This window comes from Gymnodraco acuticeps, unplaced genomic scaffold, assembly GCF_902827175.1.
Source record: "Gymnodraco acuticeps unplaced genomic scaffold, fGymAcu1.1, whole genome shotgun sequence".
Taxonomy (NCBI): Eukaryota; Metazoa; Chordata; class Actinopteri; order Perciformes; family Bathydraconidae; genus Gymnodraco; species Gymnodraco acuticeps.
Genome location: NW_022989937.1, coordinates 279,909 through 303,764, shown reverse-complemented (window position 1 = coordinate 303,764; position 23,856 = coordinate 279,909). Strand labels below are relative to the sequence as shown.

Sequence of the window (23,856 nt, the reverse complement as noted above, 5' to 3'; positions counted from 1 at the left end):
ATGGGACAGAGGGGATAATGTGATGCTTACAGGTAAAGATATAGAGTGGTGCAGAAATTATTCCTGAAACACGGAAAAGACTTGTGGCATTTTACCACTTCCTGTCCTTACATCTTGAAGTAAGGGTGTTTTGAACATGATTTTGGTTAGATGCCTGAAATACAATCTGTGGTTAAGACACGTGTACAATATTTTCACGTTTTGTCAGTAAATATTCCACTCATGTCTGATGGCTAGGCAGCGCTGACTGCTTATTGGCTGCCAGCTCTAACCGCTGAGCTATCCCGTGGTGTACCAGGCATTTTTAAAGCTGACAAAACGTGCCAGAAAAGAGGAAAATAATGTATAGGAGCCATGTCTCTGATTGAGATCTGTTTCTCTGAGTCTAAGGTGTGAGGCGGCAGACACTTCTTAAGGATAGGATGTTTTAATGTATCAATCTTTCTTCCCTCATTTCTGTCATGTATCTTCAAAAAACGACATGTAGGGGAGCTATGCTCATTTATTCTTCAAGAAGCAACTGTCATTACATCCCAAAATAAATGAGTTTCAGTGGAGCATGACAACGCTTCCAACAGTCTGCCATGAACAGTGGAAAGTCTGGCCGTGACCCCCCATATAAATGTGCTTCATTTACCTGTAACCCTCTAATATTTCACTGTCACTGCGAGTGGTTATTAGTGCCGTCTATGTGAATTGGACTGTATTTGTGTACTTTACACAAAGGCTAATTTGAATAGAAAGGGGAACAATCTGCGCCTGATATAAGCACATTACCCAATTTAAATACATGCAAATAACACAGGCGCACCGGGGCCCATTTATTTGCATTGCAGTGCATATAGGGCTGCATTCACTCTTTGCAGGTGCTTTGAGAGTTACTAATTAGGGCTATTTGTGAGAAATGCATATGATTTCTGTCTTCCCAACAAAAAATCAGTAGCTTTCTAGAGACTAATAAGTGAAAACACAATATTCATATAATGATCCTCTTAATGATCTGTAATGCCCGCAAGCATGGCTACTCCTAAGTAACGAACAGCTTTTAAAAAAGTTACGAGATAGCAACCCTAAAACAAATACATTTCCTTAAACAGCCCCTGGACCATTAACTCACTATTAAACAACAAAACATACACACCAAAGGGAAACTCTTCAAAAAGGTTACCAAATAACCACAATTCTGAGAATGAAGGCAGAATTTTGACTTCAAAGTCTCAACCCGACAGACTTTAATTCTGACTTTAATCTCAGAATTCTGAGAAAGTCTTAAAATGTTAAGTTTGATGACTTAGACGTGTTGTTAGATAACTTACTAAAGCTTATATTTCACTTGTATTGCATTAGGCATCTAGCGCTGATATTTTGGAACACAGACTGTGTTGCAGAAAGGCTCTTTTGCACAAAAAAGGGGCCAACTTTTCCAAACGTACTAATTACAAAAGCAAAGAGACACTATTTGACCATTTAACCTTTGTGTTTGCTTTTTAAATGAGAGATTAGGGCCACTTGTGAAAAATGCATTTGAAGCTAACACTTCACTGTAACTGCATTAGGCTATTAGATCTAGACACCCAGGTCTATATGAAAACACAACCCAACCCCACCAATACTATCCAAACCCTAAACACCTGCCTGGAAGACATCCGCTCCTGGATGACCACCAACTACCTCCAGCTCAACAGCAGCAAGACGGAGGCAATCCTGATAGGCACCACCGACCAGCTTGCCAAGGCCAACATCAGCCCCTCCCTTGATGGTCAGCTCATTCCTCTATCCTCTGTTGTCACCAACCTTTGTGTAAGGTTTGACTCCACTCTGTCTTTCCAAGCGCACATCAAACATATCACCAAGACCTCCTTCTTTCACCTGAAAAACATTTCCCGACTGAAGCCCTCACTCTCAACCGATGACACCAAAAGGCTGGTTCATGCACTCGTCTTCTCAAGACTAGACTACTGCAATGCACTCCTCTCCGGTCTCCCAGCCAAATCCATCAACCGCCTGCAACTTGTCCAGAACAGCACAGCCAGAGTTCTCACCGGTACAAAAAGGTCCGCACACATAACCCCCATACTTGAACAACTACACTGGCTCCCGGTCCACTACAGGATCCAGTTTAAGGTTCTGCTCCTGACTTACAAAGCCCTGAATGGCCAAAGCCCAAAATACCTCTGTGACCTCTTCCGTACCCAGACATCTACCCGCTCTCTCCGCTCCAGCCACGCTCCTGTTCTTTACATCCCCCGCACACGTCTCCGAACGATGGGAGGCCGAGCCTTCTGCTCATTCGCCCCGCGCCTCTGGAACTCCCTTCCAGATCAGCTGAGATTCCACCGAGGTCTTCAAAACCGGCCTTAAGACCCTCTTATTTCGGCAGGCCTTCCAATAAACTTGTATCATGGTACACCTGGGTACTGCCATTTTTATCGCTATCTCTGACTTTATTTATTTTATTGATTTAGATTTTTTTTTTGTTTTGTTATCTCTTAAATGTTATCAGTGTCGTCTGTTGTGAAGCGCTTTGGGATTTGTCTTGGCAGATGAGAAGCGCTAAATAAATTGAATTTATTATTATCTTTTTCAATTGGATTGTATTTGCAGAAAAGGCTCTTTTGTATAAAAAGGGGGCAATTTCTCAAAATGTATATATATTACCTCATTTTAAATCAGTGCAAACGGCACAGGAGCAGGCTGTTTGCTTGGTAGCCCTGCTAGGGGTGCATTTGCAGGGGCCCGACAGGCTCTTTCTGTCTCATTTGTACAGGTTAAGTAGCCGCAGAAGCGTAACTCTTTTGTTAGTTTTCCCTTTAGAGTTTCTGCACCAGTCTCGCTTTCGTCTTATTTCTTAGTAAATATAGTACTACCTGACATTATATTCACACAGATACCTGCATGAGGAGAACTTTAGAACAAGTTCCTCTTCCTTGAGCCATTCTTTAGAGTTTTCTTAATTACTTGGCAAGCCAGTGTAACAGAATGATTCTACATATCTGTCGCAGCAGATGCAGTGGTGTTTAATCTAAACTATGACCATCTGCATTTTGCCTTTCTTTAATGTTTTCTAAAAATCTGAGCTGCCTTGATATTATTTCCCTTCCTGTTTTTCATGTTTTCCCCCCATCATCTCTTCTCCCTTCCAGTGAAATCTTCGTCCACGGAGACCTGCAGTGGGACATTTTCCAGGTGATAATTTCACGCTCCACCACACCCGACCTCATCAAGATCGGCATGAAGCTGCAGGAGTTTTTCACCCAGCAGTTCGACACCAGCAAGCGGGCCCTCTCCACCTGGGGCCCCGGCCCCTACCTGCCCCCCAAAACCCCCGTCATTAACACGGAGAAAGGGTCTGCAGAGCTCTGTAAGCATGCCTCTCTCTATACTGCTGGAAGACATGTCTCTGCATCATAAGGAATGCACAGCGAGAGGCCCAGGCAGCCGTGTTTGACAGGAAGTGAACTGATTTGTAATTCTAATACGCTTCATTTGTATCGCACAGAAGGCAATGTGTTTCAACCATTGAATGTAATGGAACATGAGATAATTAGCAACAAACAAAAAACCCAGGAAGCGTACATTTAGTGAAGGCTCTGAGGATATAGAAAGCACAACACAGAGACAGATCCTTGATGAAGTTTGACTTTGAAATAAAGTGGAAATACTACTGATGACTGAGGATAGATCCCAGTCCACTATACATAGCACTGCTTGTAATCAGCCTAAAACTCAAAATATGTTAACTTTTTTATGATCATCCTCCTTCATTAGATTTATTTTTGTGGATTGTATTTATGTTCTTATTTATTTAAAAAAATCTATATTTAAATTGAATTAATTCTATTTAATATGTAGAAGTTGTGTGAAAATAGACATAAAACGTATATTGACTACACAATGTGCAATATTGTTTATTTACACAGTAGAAAAAGATTTGCAGTTTTTGTATTATTTTTAATTTAAACATGAGTTTGTAATCCGAAGAAAGTACATGTATAGACAATTTAAGATATCAAAATAAATATAGAAAATAGCAGAAACAATTCCTTTTAGCACCAAGTCCAGGCGTCTCACTCTGTCTCCCTCTGTCTCACTCTGTCTCCCTCTTTGTCTGACTCTGCCTCACTCTGTCTGACTCTGTCTCCCTCTGTCTCACTATGTCTCCCTCTGTGTCTCACTCTGTGTCACTCTGTCTCCCTCTGTCTCACTCTGTCTCCCTCTGTCTCACTCTGTGTCACTATGTCTCACTCTGTCTCCATCTGTCTCACTCTGTCTCCCTCTGTCTCTCTCTGTGTCTCACTCTGTGTCCCTTTGTCTCCATCTGTCTCACTCCGTCTCCCTCTGTCTCTCTGTCTCTCTATGTGTGTCACTCTGTCTCCCTCTGTCTCACTCTGTATCTCTCTGTGTCTCACTCTGTCTCCCTCTGTCTCTCTGTCTCTCTATGTGTGTCCCTCTGTCTCACTCTGTCTCACTCTGTATCTCTCTGTGTCTCCCTCTGTCTCTCTCTGTCTCCCTCTGTCTCCCTCTGTCTCACTCTGTCTCACCCTGTCTCACCCTGTCTCTCTCTGTCTCACTCTGTCTCACTCTGTCTCTCTCTGTCTCACTCTGTCCCCTGCTGTCTCCGTCTCACAGACATGGACGCAGCCCATCACCGCCACTGGCCCGGGGTTCTGAAGGTGATTGCCGGCTGCCACATCTCCCTCTTCCAGATGCCTCTGCCCGAGGACGCCGTGCAGCTGGGCGGCTCCATGAGTCTCCACGGCAACCACATGACCCTGGCCTGCTTCCACGGGCCCAACTTCCGCTCCAAGTCCTGGGCCCTGTTCCACCTGGAGGAGCCCAACATCGCCTTCTGGACCGAGGCTCAGAAGATCTGGGAGGACGGTGAGACAGAATGTTCCAGATGGAACAAAAAAATCACTACATAATCAACATTTAAAAGGAAGTAGACGGGACAAATGGCTGTCGTCGCAGCTGGATACTTTTTTCTTGGGTTGACCTTCTGTCTGACTGTCCTTTCATACCATTCTTTTGAACAAAATATCTGAAGAAGCCTGGAGGGCTCACAAAACACATTTTTGGCCATGACTGATATGCTAATTTGGAGAATTTCCTCGTAACTCGATAATAATCTGTTAGAGGTCATGCCTCTTAAAGCTCTCAGCTTCTGTTCAAGCAGTGGTAGAAAAGTTTTCAGATCCTCTACTTAAAGTGGACCTATCATGCTATATTTGAATAATATATTGTAGGGCCATACCTATATAAAACATGTTTTTTTTTCAAAATACCAAACAGATCATGCATTTTAGCCATGCCTCATTTCGCTCTATTTGCTCTTTTTTAGCCCTGTTTTTGCAAGAGCTGATTCTGTGAGAAGTCTTCTTCGCTGCTTTTGTGGCAGACTACAGCGCCAACTACAGGCCTGGCATATGTACTACAGCGTCTCCAGCGCTCTCGAACGGCAATGGCCGTGGCTGTCTCCTCCTGATAGTTGGAGAGTTGCCCATATAGGTGGAGCTCCTCGTTTCTGACGTCAGAGATATTTCAAATCTGTATCAGTCTGTATCAGATCCGTTGCAGCCCCGTTTTTAGAGATTTGGGTATGGAGGAAAAGAGAGACGGTTGTGTTTTCTGACACTTGGTGAGCTCCCTGACACACCGGGGACACATATTCATATAAACGACTTACAAAAGTGCATTTTGCATGATAGGTCCACTTTAAGTAAAAAATACTTATACTATACTGTAAAATAACTATATTTAATGTAAAATAACTGCATTAAGAATGGAACTGAAGTACTGTAAATGTATTAAAATATATAAATGAACATGTGAAATTGTCAAAAGGTGGTAAACAAGAAGCTTAATCACATCCAATGATTTTCTCTATGCCAGACAATGATGAGAGTTGTTGTCTTTAATCACCCTTTGATCACTGACTCTGCTCCTGTCCCAGGCTCCCAAGATGATTCCACCTACATAGTGCAGACACTGGACTTCCATCTTGGTCATAACACGATGGTGACCAAGCCCTGCGGGGCCCTAGAGAGCCCCATGGCCACCATAACCAAAATAACCCGGAGGCGGCATGAAAACCCCCCACATGGAGTGGCCACGGTCAAAGAATGGTTCAACTACGTCACTGCCATGAGGAACGAAGGTAACTGGTTTCATTTATCAACGTGAATCGTTTATTTTGCATCCTGGGGTCACAGGGATGCATGTTCCAACTTTTACGATTCAAACTTCCAACGCTCTCTTTTTCCAAATGTTAAATCTGAATAACTTGTTGGCATCAGCTTGCCATGTCATATAGTGAAAACACTATATGGAATAATGACACTGACTTTTTTAAATTATTTTTATTAACGATTCACAGAATTAAGTCTTTATTGAAATAACAGGGAAAGAGTCGACATGTACAAAGAACCAGGAAGAGCCAATGTTACATTGCAGTGGTATAACTGGGCATGTTTTAACATAAACCATCAGTAACCCTGGGTGATCTGTCTAAAATGATCAGTATAGAGCAGTGGTCACCAACCTTTTTAAGCCCAAGGTCCCCTTGGCGAAAGGCGAGATCTACCTATTGCAGAATTGAGTGAAAAAGACAGCCCAGACCGTACTTCCAATTTGAGGCCTTTTATGTCGGCTAATTGCATCTGGATTACATCAAATAATTGTGTGCAACTTCCAATTTGATTAAACCAAGAACACAACATAACTAACACGTCAAAAAGGATAAATATATATATTTACATCATACCTATCAGTGTTTCCCCTAGGTTTACTGCCTTGGCAGGGTGCTGCTCGGTACCCCCCCAACGGGGTGGTCCCCCGAAAAAAATGTTCCCGAATTTTTTTTATCCTCTGGAGCAGAGAGAGGAGCTGTAGATTATTGTTATTGATATCGTACAGTAACAAAGTATTTGTACATTAAAAAGTAATAAAGTACAGTGTTACACTGTACTGTATTACTTTTATTCAAACTGTATTCCCTTCTTATCATGTAGCCTACACTTCTTCCTTTCATTGATACATTGAAATCACCTGACTACAGCATATAACATACCTGCTGCTGCTGCTGCTCTCTGCCTCATCCTCTATTGCTGGAGGCAGCTCCACCTCATCTGATCTCTGATATGAAAGCAATCGTGTTATGATCATATTGAGCTATTGGTGTGGGTCTAACATTGAACAAGCAGTCTGCTTGTCATACATTGCTGACGATACATTTTAAGAGGCAATTTGTTGAGTCACTGCCGCTAAATGCCAGTAGCATCAACCTAGCAAATCCTGCATTAGCCTCACATCAACAGGCGTAGACAGAACATCCAATTATCCTGAGCTAATTTACTGAATAAACTAACTCACATCTCCTGTCTTTTTTTTCACCCAACTCATTAGACTATTCTTCTGCTGGCGTTTCATTGTTTTTTTCTGTCAAATTCAATACTGTAGTTCAAAACCGCGGTACCTGAGGCCTGTACTACGAAGCTGGTTCAACCTAACCTGGATATGTTTGAGTTAGCCGGTTGGCCTAATCCAAAACATACGCGTTCTCGCTAAACTGTACTACGACGCGGGTTATCAAGTGGATCGCTCAAGCCAGCCGTGTCCGATCAAGTTAGGTGCGCGTTCACATGAAAGGGGTGGTATCTGGAGCATTCGACCAATCACAAACACGGAGAAGCATACTGACAGCGCAGCGTCATACTTCCTGAATGAAAAGTCAACTATAATATTAGACATATGAAGAAGTTAAACTTTAAACATCCATGACTTAAACACTTTATCCAGGATCAAAGCCACATAGCTGCACCTGCAAGGTGAATACAGCTGGTAAAAGAAAAAGTGTTGAATGCGTAGGCCTACATTAACAGGTTTATGATATCACTAATGTAAGAGAATATTTTAATCTGATCTGTTTATAGAGTTTCTTAGATTCTGTGATACTGCAAACATGTGTTTATGGTATCAGTCAAAAACTCCTCTGTAAGTTGAGGTCACAGGTCAAACGCTTCTCCCATATCCTGTGGGGGAAGGTTTCAGGCTTGTCTGCGTTTCCTTGAGACAAGTAGTTCATTGTCTCCCATCGGCTATTGATTAGGTAAACGCGGGCTTTCTGTGGGCCGGCCTCTCCTCGTGTAGCAGCGATGTTTGTGGCTTTGGGGGCAGAAATTATCTTGGTGGAGCACAGGACAGTGTGAAACTAAGATGATCTCCCGGCCGTATGTAATTAATGTACTGTGATCAATAAAACTCTCAGTGCTTTGGCTAACGACGGTTCCAGACTCCTTCATTCTACCTCAACATTGCAACAACAGAAGTTTACCTTCACAACTAACACACGATCTGACTTTAATTACATTTGAGTGTTTCGTCAACTTAATGTGTTGCTTAAAATAATACTTCTGCATACAGTCTGTGACACTGAGTGTTGCACGGCCAGATACGGCTCAAGTAGCTGACTCAGATAAGGAAATATATGATACATTATGATGTGATATGAATGATAATGGGACACATCGACGTCTGCACTCACAGTGCCGCGGACTGTACGTAATGTTACTTTGATCCGGTTACTTATGTTGTGGCAGATATTTAAGTAAGCTTTCTTAACGCTAATGTTATAATAGTCAGATTGCTCTGAAGATGGGAGGTGATATTCTATTCATGTTCACGTTCACACAGTCGGTGATTTTTGCCGGCCGTCTTTCCTGCAACGGCAGCTTTTCTGTATTTCCTTTCTCCTGTAATATGACTTGATCGCTTTAAACTCCGCACACTGAGCTCTGATTGGTCAGCAGGCAGTGCTTTCACTGAGTTGAGCTCTTAGCCTGCAACCTAACCTGCTCCGGACCAGGTTAGCCGCACAGCATAGGTAATACAGGCCTCTGCTCACCATCTGTGAGCTATTTTTAGAATGCGCATGCTACGTTCGTTGTCGCGTTTGCGCGAGTCCACCTGGGCAGGCTGTGTGTGTCCTTCTCCCGTGACGATAACGGCTTGCAGTTAAAAAATAATAATAAACTAATTTGAAACTGGGGGGGACACACAAACGGGCAGACAGCAGAGCTCGGAGCAATAATGCAGATTTGTTTGACTTGTTTTACACTTTGTTGTTCTCCTCCTTTCCTCCGCTCTTGTCTCTGATTGTGAGTGTGTGCATTCGTGTGTGTGGGTGGGGCCCTTCAGAAACAGAGTGGAGGGAGAATGTGAATACGCAAAGCAGTGGACACTGAAACATGCACATACATTGGATAAATAACATAGGCGTTTAGTTTATTTAATAAAAGAGCACATGTTCAATGTGAAAAGTGACCGTAGATAGATTACTTCAGTTGCAATTTGGTGCTATATATTTTTTTTTTAAATACAAAAAAACACCTTGAATTTCAGGCGGGGCGCGGGGATCCGTTGGCAGGGTGCGGGGATCCGTTGGCAGGGTGCAGCGCCCCGCCAAGACAATTGTAGGGGAAATACTGCTTATCATTTTAAGTTTCATTCCTTCATTACAATCCTAAATATAAATGTATGTAGCTTATTTTCCATTTGTTTGAGTGAATGAGTACATTATTGTGTTGACAGCAACAACAACAAAGAAAAAAATAACATGTTGCAGTGAGCAGATAACATAAAGTGCCATTTCAACTGTGAGGCTTATCCACTGAAGCTTCATGCAAGTGCAACATTTAACATCAACATTAAAACTAGTTATTTTAACACAATTCTTACAAATTAAAAATTCTAACAACATTCTTTATCCGTGCATAAACCATTGGTGCGTTCACACCGGATGCGATGCGATGCGATTTTGGGGGAGGCGTGATTACAGTCAATGAAAAGACGCGGACTGACGCGGTTGATGCGAATGACGCGTTCGCGCTAGGGATGTAACGATATACCGAATATCACGGTATCGATTTTTTTTTAAAATTAATTTTTAAAACAAATATTACACTAACACTTTTTTTTGTTTTAAACCTTTATTTAACCAGGTGGTCCCATTGAGATCATCGATCTCTTTTTCAAGAGAGACCTGTCCAACATGGCAGCAAGTAGGTTACAACATGAACATAAAACAACAGAACACAAAAGGACATCGTATTTACAGGGCTACATTTACACACCTAGAGACATTGACAAGTACAAACAGTATATTTATATCTCGCCCTGTCAATAAGCCTCACCTTCTTGGCAAAAACTGTATTGTTTTTGAAGTGGTGGAGAGACAATGCACAGTTTGACCCACTGCTGTCACCCATGGCCCAAAGCATATCTCTCCGTCCCACTGAGGTGGCGTTAGACTTTTTCGCTTTCCGTCATTTTGACAGACAGGATCGTAAAATGTCCGTCATAATCCCTTATTACCCGTCGGGTCTGAACAGAGAGAGAGAGAGCACGCTCGTAAACTATCAATGGGGGGGGGGGGGGGGCGGTGTTATGCCGTGTGTGCATGCACCTCGCGGGAGCGCGCACAGCGTAAAGCAAAACCTGCCAGACATGTATTGATCTGTAGGCAAAGTAAGCAACATCAGTACCAAGCGAGAGAGTTTTTTCCAGAGCAGGGGATATTGTAAATGCCCAAACATCCCAGCTTATAAATACCTGGAAATGTGGACATTCTCATATTCCTAAAAACCTATCTGATGATGCTGAGTGAGTGACTTAGTGAGTTTGAGTTGAGTTAATTGAAAAACTAAAGTGAAACTTGATTTATTTTATTGCAGGGTCTGATTATTAAATGTTTATTTGTGAGATGCAGTGGCACAAAGAAAATGCCTACTTTGTTTGGTACAGTAGTACTATAGGTACAAAAACACTGGTTTTCTTGTTCCAGGCTGTTACTGTCACTTTGTTTTTGACACTTTAAAATACTGCTATCCTACTAAAATGCTGTACAAATCAGATGTATTATGTAATAAAGAAACATTTTCCGAGTAAAAAAATGTTTATTGAAAAAAGAAAAATTGAATTTCCCCCCCCCCCCTTTATTATTCAATATCGCGATAAATACCGTACCGTGGACTTGTTATCGCGATATTATCGTACCGTGAGTTTTTGGTATTGTTACATCCCTAGTTCGCGCGGTAGCCAATCAGCGGTGAGGATCTCAGCCTGCCGTCACTGACGTTGAATCAGAAAACCAAAACAGCAGCCGTTAGCTGTTAGCACTCAGAGCTCACAGCTCCTCATATCTGTTCAGAAACTGGAGAAAAGTTAAACATGAACAAACCACAGACTATCTGTGTCATGGCGAATATAGTCGCTGGTTTATTTCTGTCTGTATGACGTTGTTGTGGGTGTGGACGGAGCAGCTACAGGTTAGTTATCCTGATCGATCCGATCTCCTTTCAGAAAACACGCATTTAAAAGGTTTTTCGCCTGCCGTCTGTCTGCAGGCTTGTCACAGCATTAATTCATGGTTTTCACTAACCGGTATCAGTTTGTAGTTGTTCCGGCATCATTTTTAAACGTGTATTACAATTAAATCACGGTAAAATATGTTAATCTTGCTGTAGTAGGTATCTACCATAAGTGCAGTGAGTTCAAAAATATGCAGCATCACTTGAAGTCAGTCTATTATTTTTGGGAGCGACAAGGAATGTCTCAAAGATACGTCAATCAAGTGGCACCTGCTAACGGGGTGGTGGATTATAGGCTTACATCTAAAAACTTTAACGGTGCGCGATCTACCCGCACCATACTTGCGATCGACTGGTTGGCAGGGTGTCCGCGGGGTCTTAAAAAGTATTAAAAGTTGATAAATCAATTTAGCGAAAATTAAGGCTATTAAAAAGTATTAAACGGCATTTTCCAAGGTATTAAGAAGGTCCACAGCAACGACAACATGAAACACCCTTTAATTTACTGAAACAACATGTCGGGAAACCCCCTCAAGGCGGCCCCATGCATAGCGTGCGGCTGCGTGCCATAAAATGCTGCTTCTTATTTTAAGTTTCGTTGCCTTGCTCCGCTCTGTGGGGGAGGGGAGGGGGGGGGGGTTATCTGCTGGTGGACTACCTGAGAGATATACAGCAGGAGAACACGCCGTCCACCGCGGAGAATAAACAGAAGGGCAACCATGACAACCATGCTCCGGGGTCTTCTTCGCTGCTTTTGGTGTATGTTGTGACGGCAGCAGCGCCACTTACAGGCCTGGCATATGTACTACAGCGTTTCCAGCATTTCCAGCGGTCTAGTGTGAACGGACACGTTAATGAATCGAATGTGTGTGAACGGAAGACTTTTTTGCGTTTGCGTATGCGTTTTACTGTATGCATCCTCGTGGGGCCGGGGTCTAAGCCAAACTATATCCGGTCACAGAGATCTGCTATTTTAAAGTAAGGTCAACACATATCGACACTAAATATATTCTATATTAAGAACGAGAAAAGTCTTAACATATATATCGTTTTTTGTAAACATATGACAAATGTGTGAGGGTGATGACGTCAGAGCATCGTCCTATGTGCCGGGCTATAGCCCCGACAGCCCCAGCCCAATTTAACCCCTGGGTATTTGTGAGGGAGCTCCTATATGGCATTACCCCGCTGAAGCTCACCAAAGTTTAATATATTTCATAGTTCAAAGTTTTGTCAATTGTTTTGTTTATTGGTCAAATTCTGGTTTCTAATGGTTTCTGAGGAGTTTTACTGGAATGAAAGAGCACAGAGTACAGAAGCAACAAAGCAGCATACTGCATTAAACCTGACCTTCACAGAGAGGTTGAAGTTCATGTGGAGAGGAGGCTTCAGTCTGTCTGCACTCTGTTTAGTTGTGCTATCTTACAATCAATATAGTAAATGTGAGGTAAAGTGTGTGGCCAATGTAACCGGTTAGAACTCGAAGTTGCGATGAGGTCTTAAAATGTATGGAAAGGGTCTTAAAAAAGGTCTTAAAAGGTATTAAATTTGACTTCAGGATTCCTGCATATACCCTGGGTTGGTGACCACTGGTATAGAGTGTTGCAGTGATGAAGTATTTTTGTAGGCCGACCAGGAAGTAAGCATCACAAGCGCTCCCTCGACAAAAAGCAATCTTTTATGCCAGGAGTGCCCAACCTTTTTTGAACCGAGAGCTACTTTTAAAGTTGCCAGTCTGCCGAGATCTACCAGTCCAAATAGAGAGGCATAGCCATTACTGACAGCCTTATTTATATAGCCAGTTTATTCACACGTCACTACAGTGGGTAATGTTTTCAAGAAACATTGAACAGTGCTGCCACATATGACACAGGAAAAAAAGAAAAGACTCTGAACCCTTTCTTTGCCATTATATAAAAAATAGTTTTGCTACAAAAGTATAAATTAGGCTTACTAATAAGACAACTCAGATCTGAAGCTACACAGGAATCTGCTGCCAAAGTGCAATAAAAAAGACACAATTAATAGAATCAAACCCTTTTTTTGTTGCATTTTAGTAGAGTATAAAAAGAAAATAGGATGCAAGTAACACTAGTTTCTTAACCTGAATTGATAATAGACTATAATCAATTTAAGTTTGCATTCTTATACCATTTTGTACAATAATTATAATGAATAAGTTTAAACAAACTAAAACTTACAGCAGATTAATAACGGTATCTAACTTGAGTTTTTATTATATCAAAAACCTGTTGAAATGCTTCTGTTATTTTTACTGTCCCCCAAAAGCGCGTCGGCAGCCTCCAGGAATGCTTCTTTCACAACTTCGCCGTCTTTGAAAGACTTCATGTGTTTCGCAAGAACGTGACTAACACGATAAGATGCTATGGTAGCAGCCTTGCTCTTGTTGTTGGGCCTGGTGAAAATGGACTGCTGTGCATTTAGCTGTCCTTTCAGGCCCCTCCCCTTTTGGAGCATAGGGCAGAATTAGGAGGGAATTCCGTCTCGTAGCGTTTGTGCACTGTTTTGAAATGCCGCTCCTAAATGACCCTTCTTCGATAAAGCCACGCTCGCATTGCAGATGAGACAGATGGACTTTGAATTGGAATAGATACAAATAATCATCCTCCCACTCGGAGTGAAAATTATATATTTTGGGCTTTTTTGCTTCTGCCATAATTGCGGTCTTGTGTGTGTGCGGACTGTCACTCCTGTTGCCACGGACAACGTCAGCAAACTAGTGCCCACTGCCCACCAGCCACGCCCGACACATGGGGTCACGCCAATCAGAAAGCTTTGATGCGTTCAAGTGCATTATTCTGGCACAGGAAGATTATGTTATAGGACATTAACGATAAAACAGAATATTGTTGTTCTATTTTTAGACACATCTCGCGATCGACAAACTTCGAGATGAGATCGACTGGTTGGGCACCCCTGTTTTATGTCATTGGTTTTCGGAATATTGCATAAAATAATCTCTATGGCAAACACACCTTTATGATATTTACATTGTTTTTGTTCTGGAGGATAATCGTCACATGTTTGGATTTTTGAGCGTAAATGCAATCTTAAGAAGTAAAAAGCTAACGTTAGGCTACAAAACGAGTTACATCTAGGTATTAGGTCAAAAAATCTCTTAAACTTGTGTTAAGCAAAGACCTTATTTCAGGCTTCTAACTAAAAACACATTAAAAACCATAAACTTTGAGACGAGGAAGGCCGCAGTGCTAAAATGCTAACTCATTCCTGGGTTTTTGGACTCATTCCAGAACCACTATTGGAGGCAATATCAATTCTCTGGAGATCTGCGCATCCCTTATCAAACAAACTGCATGTTTTTAGTGCGTACTCACTACCTTTGTTGATATAAAAGTATAATACAGTAGAGTTCTGTAACAGCACATTTAAATCAGCGCCTATCTAAGATATAAAACATTCTAACCTTTATGAAATCGGAATGAATGCACGGTTAGTGCTTTAAAGTGCATTCGCTTCATCTCGAGTAACCTCATTAAGAGGTAAATGGTTGCTTCATTGTAGTAGCTTCTCAAACTTTAAGCATTTCTCAACTTCAGACAGCTTTGACTTAAAGAAGACAGACACAGCGTTTTCTCTCTCCCTTTCTGTCTGGCTTTGCGAACAGCTGCTTATCTTCCATGTAAAGCAGGTGCAGATAGTATTTCACAAAGCATGGGAGCAGAGCAGTGTGAACACGACCTTAAAGACTTTCCACACGTCTTATCTCCCGTTTCAGAGCTGAACCTGCTCAGGAACGCTGAGGCCAACAACCAGGAGGGCGGAGCGGCTGCCAAGAGCTCCAGCCTGCTGAGCAGCTTCCGCAGCTCCTCCAGCTACAACCACGAGACGGAGACCATCTTTGCTCTTCCCAGAATGCAACTGGACTTCAAGTCAATCCACGTACAGGATCCTGAAGAACCTTCGCTAACAGGTGATGAAATGGAGCATGATAACATATTTTGTCTTTTTAAGGTCACACTGTATCTTTACATAACATGAGTCAGCAAATATTGTGGAAAATGTTGCCCTTGACTAACATGACCTCGGCAGAATCACATAAACAAAAATATTTTATCTGTAAAAAAATGCGTTTTCCTTTTTTCCTCCAACAAAAACCACAGCCCCCATGACCATATGTTATACTAATTGTGTACACTTAGAAATAAACTCAACTCAACCTAACCCTATCTTTCAACACGAGTATATCAGGCTTGCTAACGCTAATGCTAACGGTGTTGAAGAAGGTTGAGTCTGAGAAGCAATGGTTTGTCTCTGCTTCAGATCTTTTTTTTCCTTTTTTTTTCCAGACACCGACAGCAAACCCAAAGTGGAGTGCAGCGTGGTGACAGAATTCACAGACCACATCTGTGTCACCATGGACGCCGAGCTCATCATGTTCCTTCACGACCTGGTTTCTGCATACCTGAAGGAGAAGGAGAAAGGTTTCACATCATTCATTCATTACTTAGAGGGATTGTTGGAAGTGGGGTTTTATCAGATCCTTTCCAGTAGTTAGTGTAGCCTGCAGTAGAGGGTCCGCATGCCCCTAATTTGGTAATAACAAACAGACGGAAGCTAAACAATGTCCTGTGGAGGGCGGGGGCAGCAGCAGAACATATTTAAGACACCTAAAAATATCAATATCATATAGTGCAGGGATGTGCAACGTTTTTTCACTGAGTGCCACATACAGAGAAACATACAGAGGGCTGGGCCACATGTGATATTTATAAGTTATAATTTAGCTAAATCAATTAAAGGAGGGGTAGGTACGTTTGAGAAACCGGCTCGAGATACACTTTTTGTTATATTCCATGGAATGCTCTTAACATCCTGATAGCAATGAATATCTTAAGTGCTTTGACAAAAAAATCCATAAACAAATGTCATCAGTGGAAGCCGTAGTACTGTAAAAAGCACGACCAATCATTTTAGCCGACCCTACTAAAATAACTGGATGGCCGACCTGCCTGTCAGCCTTCCATCTGTGCACAAACTTATCTCGCGCCCTCATTGGTCATGTGCACGTTCGTGTGTGTTGGAGGAGGGGCTCTGTAAGGAAGTGGCAGATTTGTTCCGACTGTGTATTTTCCAATTCTAGCGCACTCGAGCTGGTTTCTCCAAAATTACCTACCCCACCTTTAAATGTAGGTCAATTATTCTTAATAATTGAATATGCTTAAAGAAAGAAAACAGACTACATCACAGCTCACCATATGGTGATTTTGTTACAAAATGTTTTGGTACTTCAAGCTTGGGCTTTTTTTATCAACAAACATTGGCCTTATCAACACATGAATACTGTGTAATATATATTTCTACATATATTTAAGATGAACATTATAAGTGGAGCACGAGTTTCAGATGTCGGTCATATTCCATTATACTTTTAGAATTAGCTGAGGGCCAATCAAAAATGGATATAATGATAATCTATTTTTTTTCAAACAAATTAGCAGCCTTTATGCCGACGAGTTCACATTCTTCGTGACAATTAGAGTGGTGCCGTGAGTTGTTCTGTTGATTCTGCTGCTGAATAGAGAGGGAGAGGAGGCGAGATATTCCATCAGTTTGATCCGTCTGGATTCATTAGAGCAGGACGTTTGAGATCTAGAGATCTATACCATCAAGGTGCCGTGCCGACTGCCTTCAGGGACTATCATGAATCTGTGTAGAGTGGTGTAGGGATGAGGAAATAATGTAGGCCGACCCAGAAGTTAGCATCACAAGGCGTCCATCGACAAATATAGAATATTGCAGAAAATAAAATCAGTTGCAAACACACGTTTATCACACTTACACGTTTTGTTCTGCAGGATGTCTCCACTCAGAGTAGTATAAAACACAAGTGGTAAACCCGGAAATTAGTCAGCATTTTTTAACGTGTTTATGGTTAGACGCTTGAAAAAAGATTTTTGGTTAGCACAAGCTTAAAGGTGGGGTAGGCAATTTTGGAGAAACCAGCTCGAGTGCGCTAGAATTTGAAAATACACAACCGGAACAAATCTGCCACTTCCTTACAGAGCCCCTCCTCCAAAGCACACGAACGCGCACATGACCAATGAGGGCACGAGATACGTTTGTGCACAGATGGAAGGCTGACAGGCAGGTAGGCCATCCAGTTATTTTAGCCGGGCCGGCTCAGACGATTGGTCGTGCTTTTTACAGTACTACAGCTTCCACAGATGATATTTTTGTATGGATTTCTTGTCAAAGCATTTCATGTATTCATTGCTATCGGGATGTTAAGAGCATTCCATGGAATATAACAAAAAGTGTATCTGAAGTGAATTACCTACCCCACCTTTATGAGATTTTAACCCTAACCCTTTCATGTTTGGTTCTACAATATAAAATATGTCATTAAATACTCCACTCGTGAATGTCTGATGCTTTTATGTTTCATAAAATGTGTGCTTGCTAACAGGTGACTAAAATAACTGCTAAACGGCATGATGCCCGGAAGAGTCCGCCTTTAGCTGCACGATGATGATGTACTTAGTTTTTTGTCAAGGGAGCCCTTGCAATGCTAACTTACGGGTTGGCCTACACAAATACTTCATCACTGCACCACTCTATAACACCACTTTATGATTTTTGAAGCGTAAATGCCATTGACAGAAGTAAAAAGCTAACGTTAGGCTATTACTACAGAACAGTCGCTAAGCTAAAAGCGGCTAATTTTTGGTGTGATGATGTTGGTGCTGGAAGTTGTGGCTCAGTGAGTTAGTGCGCTGATGTTGGATCAGTGGTGCACTGGTTCAAATCCCACTGCAGTCAGCATGTCGCACCCCAAGTTTCTCCTGTCAGGATTGCCCACAGTACTAAGTAATTTTGGGTAAAAGTGTCCAACAAGTGACATGACATGTAATGTAATGTTTAGTTATCCAATTTAGTGACTTGTTAGCTATTGCGGGGGTTTTTAAAGGTATTTTTGGGCCAGAGGGCCTTTATTGGAGATATTAGTGCAGAAAGGGGGAGACATTGCCTGAATTGTTCGGCTGGCTTCGGGATTCAAACCGGCCTGCTATGGGTTGCTAGCTCTAACCAAGCTACTATGTGTGTTTATGACACATAGAAGCTTCAGACATTCAAGAGTGGAGTATTTACTGATACATTTAATGTCGTGGGACAAATCATTAAAATCTCCTTGGCTTGTGCTAACCACAGACTTCCATACCAGGGAACCTGAAGTGGTAAAATGCTGACTCATTCCCAGGTTGAAGAACTCACTCCTCTACTGTATTGTGGTGTGCCTGTTGAAGCAGCGGTAACCTCATCCCCCCTCTCTTACCCCCCCAGCCCTATTCGCCCCGCGGATGTTTGCGACCCGCCCCGGTCAGAAGAGCCCGACCGCCCTGCACGACGATGGCTCCTCGGACAAAGACGACGGCATCAACTACACCACGGTGGACTGGAGGGAGTTCATGTGCAACACCTGGCACCTGGAGCCCACCCTCAGGTCAGTGGAGTGGAGGGCTTTGTTTGGTTAAAGGACTGATGACGTGAATTAAGCTCATTCAGAGCTGCAGAGGAACAACAGGAAGGAGCATTCGTCAGCGTCAGTCTCTATGACCGTGTTGCTACAATGACGCACAGACTCACCATGCATATCATAATATACAGAACAAGGATTTTTAAAGGACTTTGGGATACAAAAAACACAGACCACAAAATGAAATTAACTTTTAATTAACTTTTTTAACTTTTCTTTTACACTTAACTACCAATTTTGTTTTATGAAACTAATGTCTATAATACTTAATAGAGTCTACATGTTCACAATACATTATAAACAGACTTATACTGCTTATATCTGCTTCAAGTACTGCATAATGTTAATCACTAATAACTATTTATAATGCGTTAAATCAATAATTTACACATTATAAACATTGTATAATAACATACTAGGTGAAGTATCATAATGCTACATACCTGCTTTTTTAAACTTGTAAAGACCAAATGAGTTTCTGTACTATTAAACACTTTACCACACAGTATACTCTTAGTTGCAAATGTTACAGTTGACTAAGGACCACACAGCGTTTCTTTTACAATGGTTTCTAATAATAACAGAGCCATAAAATGGGGCCATTGAGAAATTACCCAGCGTCTTTCCGCTGAGCGCCTCTGAGACATTTTTGTCCGGCCACTCTAAGCACTTTACGTTCAGAACGCACTTGTGACAACACTGTACAAATTCAAGGAGAAGCTAGCTTTTGTTTGTGACGTTCACACAGAAACAACCAAAGACTGAAAGGCCTGTTTGTTTGAGCAGATAGGACCTGGATGTTGCCAACGGTGACTGCTCTACTTTTATCTCTGTAGCAGTGCAGCTTAGTCCTACAAAGAGTGAGAGCAAGCATCCTCTGGTTGGTGTTCATGGTGAAAATACGAGTAGAGGGTAGCCCAAATTGATAGATTCAAGGCATGGGGCGAAGCTAATCCCGTCTTCGGAACATTAAACACATTTCTTTACATGTATATATATTTATGCCAGAAAAAGTGGATAAAGGTTCTAAACTCAACCCTTCCTTCTTCTTTCCTCAGGCTCATCTCCTGGACAGGGCGTAAGATCGACCCGGTGGGTGTGGACTACATCCTGCAGAAACTGGGCTTCCACCACGCCCGGACTACAATTCCCAAGTGGCTGCAGAGGGGGGTGATGGACCCACTGGACAAGGTGCTGTCGGTGCTCATCAAGAAGCTGGGCACCGCGCTGCAGGACGAAAAGGACAAGAAGGGGCGGGACAAGGAGGAGCACTGAGGAACTGTCACTTACTGAAGTCACTACACACTGGATCACAAAGGCCACTACTGTACAACCCATTTTAACAGCCTGTGAATTTCAGCTCAGTTGTTTACGTGGTCTGTGCCACTAAGCGGCTCAGACTGAAGCGTTTTGCACCAATGTCGTTTTCTGTATATTTTGAACAAAGTAGATAGAGTTATTCGCCTGCTTTAATGGTAAAACCCCTGCCTCTTTTACCTGTTGTAAATGACCTTACTGATGAAATCGCTTGAAAGTTTATTTTAAAGCTTACCACTATTTCATGAGAAATGATTTCTTATACCATTGCCTTTTCTTTGTTTCCCATGGAACACATGGTAGATATGCTTTATGTATTTTATAGTGTAGTTTTAAGATATTTAAGAACAGTTCAGTGACCGTGTTCTTGATTTTTTTTTTTTTTTTGATGTGAACAAATAAATACTGAGAGGTTACGGCACATAATTAGCGCAGTCATCACTATTTATGGGTATGTGAAATGTCTTTAACATGTATGAGCTTGGTGTGTCAAGCTTTTGTTTGTCCTTTTTTTAAATCCATACAGTAGAACCAGTGTATATAATTAAGTTTCTTAAATATGTTGATTTCCTAACTTAATAAAATATTGCCATTCAATTTTAAACGAGGCTCTGGTCTGAATCATTGAAAAATGCCTTGGGCCAGCATTTTACTGGGATATAGTTTGTAAGTCAAGGCAGAAAATCATTGTTGCGGGTGCATTGTTGCGGGGTGCTAGTGGAGCCTCACAGATGGGGTGCTGAGGGGGCTGCAGCACCCCCCTTCCCGTGTGCATTCGCAATGTCTAGCTGTCTCGCAGACCCCACGCAGCAAGCAGGAAATGAACCCAGCTCACACTGTCCGCTCCTCGCAGCAGCGAGCCGCGCAACGTCCCGCCAACACGGCACCCAGACCCCACGCAGCATTCTCATCTGTTTGTCCTTACTAGTGTCATTTTCTGGTTGCTAACGCCATTGTAACACATAATCACTGATGTTCCGCTGTAACGGTGGTGGACTCATCAGAACAGAGTGGGCGAGCTGACCAATCAGAGCACAGTGGGCTCACAGGGAGGGGGGGGGGGGGGGGTTAGGAGCTCCAACAAGCCGTGTAGGACAGAATGAATACACATACTATACAGAGATGCTGTTTGAGAAACCAATGTGAGTTTGGAAAATTACACAATATAAATATATTTTAGTAGACCTCAACAATGGAATTATGATCAGTAGAAATGGCCATGACATGTGCCCTTTAACATTGCAACGGCTCCCTCAATAAAAAGCAATGGGATTGTTCCATTTTTGAATATTGCAGAAAAAAAGTCCATCTGTGGCAAACTCATGTTTATAATTCTTAAAGGTTTTGTTAAGCAGGATAATCTCCCCATATTAACAAGACTTTTATGATTGTTGAAGCGCAAATGCAACTGCCAGAAGTAAAAAGCTAGCGCTAGGCTATAAACGACTTGCATCATAGTCGCTAAAATGGCTACATTTTCGGAGTGATGATGTTTATGAATCTCATTTAGTTTCTTGTTAGCAACTGCCATTTTTACGACACATAGAAGCTTCTGACATCCCAAGTAAAAAGCTAACGTTAGGCTATAAACACAAAACATCATGGTCGCACCGCTAAGCTAATGGCGGCTACTGTTTGGCGTAATGATGTTGTTAGCAACCGCTAGCAACCTAGATGCTTAAGAAATGCAACAGTGGGGTATTTACCAATGTACTTAATGACGTAGAACAAAACTTGAGCGTTGGTGGTATTCAGAGATCTTATTTTGGGAATCTAACCCAAAAATATTTTATAAAATCTTTGACTTCAAAACATGCTAAGCTCTATTATGGAGGAACAACATTAAATCAGCTTTTCATGAAATGTAATTTCCATAGGTGGTGCTCTTTCTGTTATCTTAAAGCAGTTTGCCTTTTACCGCTCGTTAAAATCCATTACTTTAGGTGGGAAGGATTTTTCCCTGAAAAAACTTAAATGTAACTTTAATCAACTGGGAATGGGTTATGTTCCTTCAAAGTGTCCCATATTGTTAGAATCAAAGCTCTTAATGGCGTCACATTTATTTTCTTCAGGCAGTAATTTCTGTCTGTTCTTTCTTTTTTAGGTCAATTAATGAGCACATGTGGAAAGATACCATTTCTAACAACATGTATCCGTTTCTTCCCATGTTTGCCGGAATACTTTGCCCCCCTGCTCCAAATCCATAAATGCCTGCTGTGCTCACCGCGGGGTTTTGTTATTACAGAACTCTCTTTGAGTGTAAGACTCCCCCTCCCAGCGCTAATCTCTTCCACTATGATATCCCCCCTCACCGTGAGCATTTTCATCTTTTGGTTCCATGCCAAGGTTTTGCATTTTTGATGGTGCGTTGGCGGGTGAAGGGGAGCGGGGGCACTGTGGAGGGAAGAGAACAGCGGGCTTCCTCTGTAATGTCTGCTGTGAGATTACAGCAGTGTCGCTTGAGGAAAGCCAGACAGCTCAGTGTGAGCGCACTCAAGTCTGTTTCCTGATGCTAGGGCCGGACCTTATTTGAGATTTTTATTCCGCTTGCTGCACACGATTTCCTTTGAAGTCACTTATATTTTACATATTCCGTACACCGCTTTTCTTTTATTTATTTCACTTCACAGAGCTACACTGTATACATATTAACATGGAGGCCGAGTGAGTGACCAGCAGATGGAGTCAAAAGCCAGTCGTCCCAGTGTGAACTCCTCCTTAATGTCTCTCTCTGTGCTTTACTGTCCACAGCCTGAATTTCAAAAGAGAAACAGAATAAAAATCATGAAGAAGTGATGAAGTGGCCAGAGATGTCAAACAAATCTGTTGCCTTAGGCCGGCAAGTAAAAGAAAAGTGGCATAAATCATTAGTGATCGGCATATATAGAAAGTCCTTTAATGCGAGAATGTTGAAGATAGAAAAGTTTAAATATGCATATGCTGGAAAATGTATATTTTATCACCAGAATACAGAACTTTTTTTTATATTAAGGGTTTAAAGCTTTGAAGTGAACCAGATACAGATAACAGTTGAGCTTTTGACAGGTTATTATATGCAGTTTTAGGAAAATGCATCGTCTCATTCCAGAATAAGTCCTCATTAGCTGACAGTAAAAACCGAACAGAGATAATATCATTAGAAATGTTGGTCAAAGAGGTTTGGAAACATCAGCCTACATTTATACAGTATATTAACTGTTATTTAGGCTTACATAATTAGACCAAAAAGAAATCTCACAAAAATAGCCCCATAAAAATGTTTTCAGTGCCACCTTCTATAAAGTGTCCTTAATGTGTGTAACTTATTCAATAAGATACATTGCTTTACTAATGGTTAATAAATAATGGTTAATGAATCATTTTTATAATTTGAAAAAGTGCTAAATTACAGTCAGGCGACGGTCAGCTTATTTTAGCTTATTTTAGCTTAGCATAAAGACTTGAGAAAACAGTTTGCCTGACCAAAGCTTGCTAATTGACACGATGCGTCTTGTTGGAATGATTCATGCAAAAAGTGTAAACTCATTCGAGTAAATCCACATGCTGGTAGTTGGGTCTTTACCTTCAAACAGAAAAAGGCTAGCTTTTAGCTAGCTAACTGGCCGCCTTATAGCCGACTTATCTGATGGATAGGAAAGTGCTGTTGTTTTACATTTC

The 23,856-nt window shown here is 41.8% G+C and overlaps 1 protein-coding gene across 15 annotated transcripts in view; it reads left to right on the top strand.

The window, feature by feature from the left end:
* Positions 1-20,803, top strand: part of kiaa1109 (KIAA1109 ortholog) — a 153,708-nt gene extending 132,905 nt beyond the window's left edge. For all 15 annotated transcript variants that reach the window (XM_034210023.1, XM_034210028.1, XM_034210026.1 and 12 more), the window contains 7 exons: positions 3,144-3,361; positions 4,630-4,881; positions 5,954-6,157; positions 15,124-15,318; positions 15,695-15,829; positions 18,690-18,849; positions 19,941-20,803. In XM_034210023.1, coding sequence (XP_034065914.1) covers positions 3,144-3,361; positions 4,630-4,881; positions 5,954-6,157; positions 15,124-15,318; positions 15,695-15,829; positions 18,690-18,849; positions 19,941-20,157 — 1,381 coding nt within the window. In that variant the 3' untranslated portion in view covers positions 20,158-20,803. The remainder of the gene's footprint in view (positions 1-3,143; positions 3,362-4,629; positions 4,882-5,953; positions 6,158-15,123; positions 15,319-15,694; positions 15,830-18,689; positions 18,850-19,940) is intronic.
* The last annotated feature ends 3,053 nt before the right edge of the window (positions 20,804-23,856 follow it).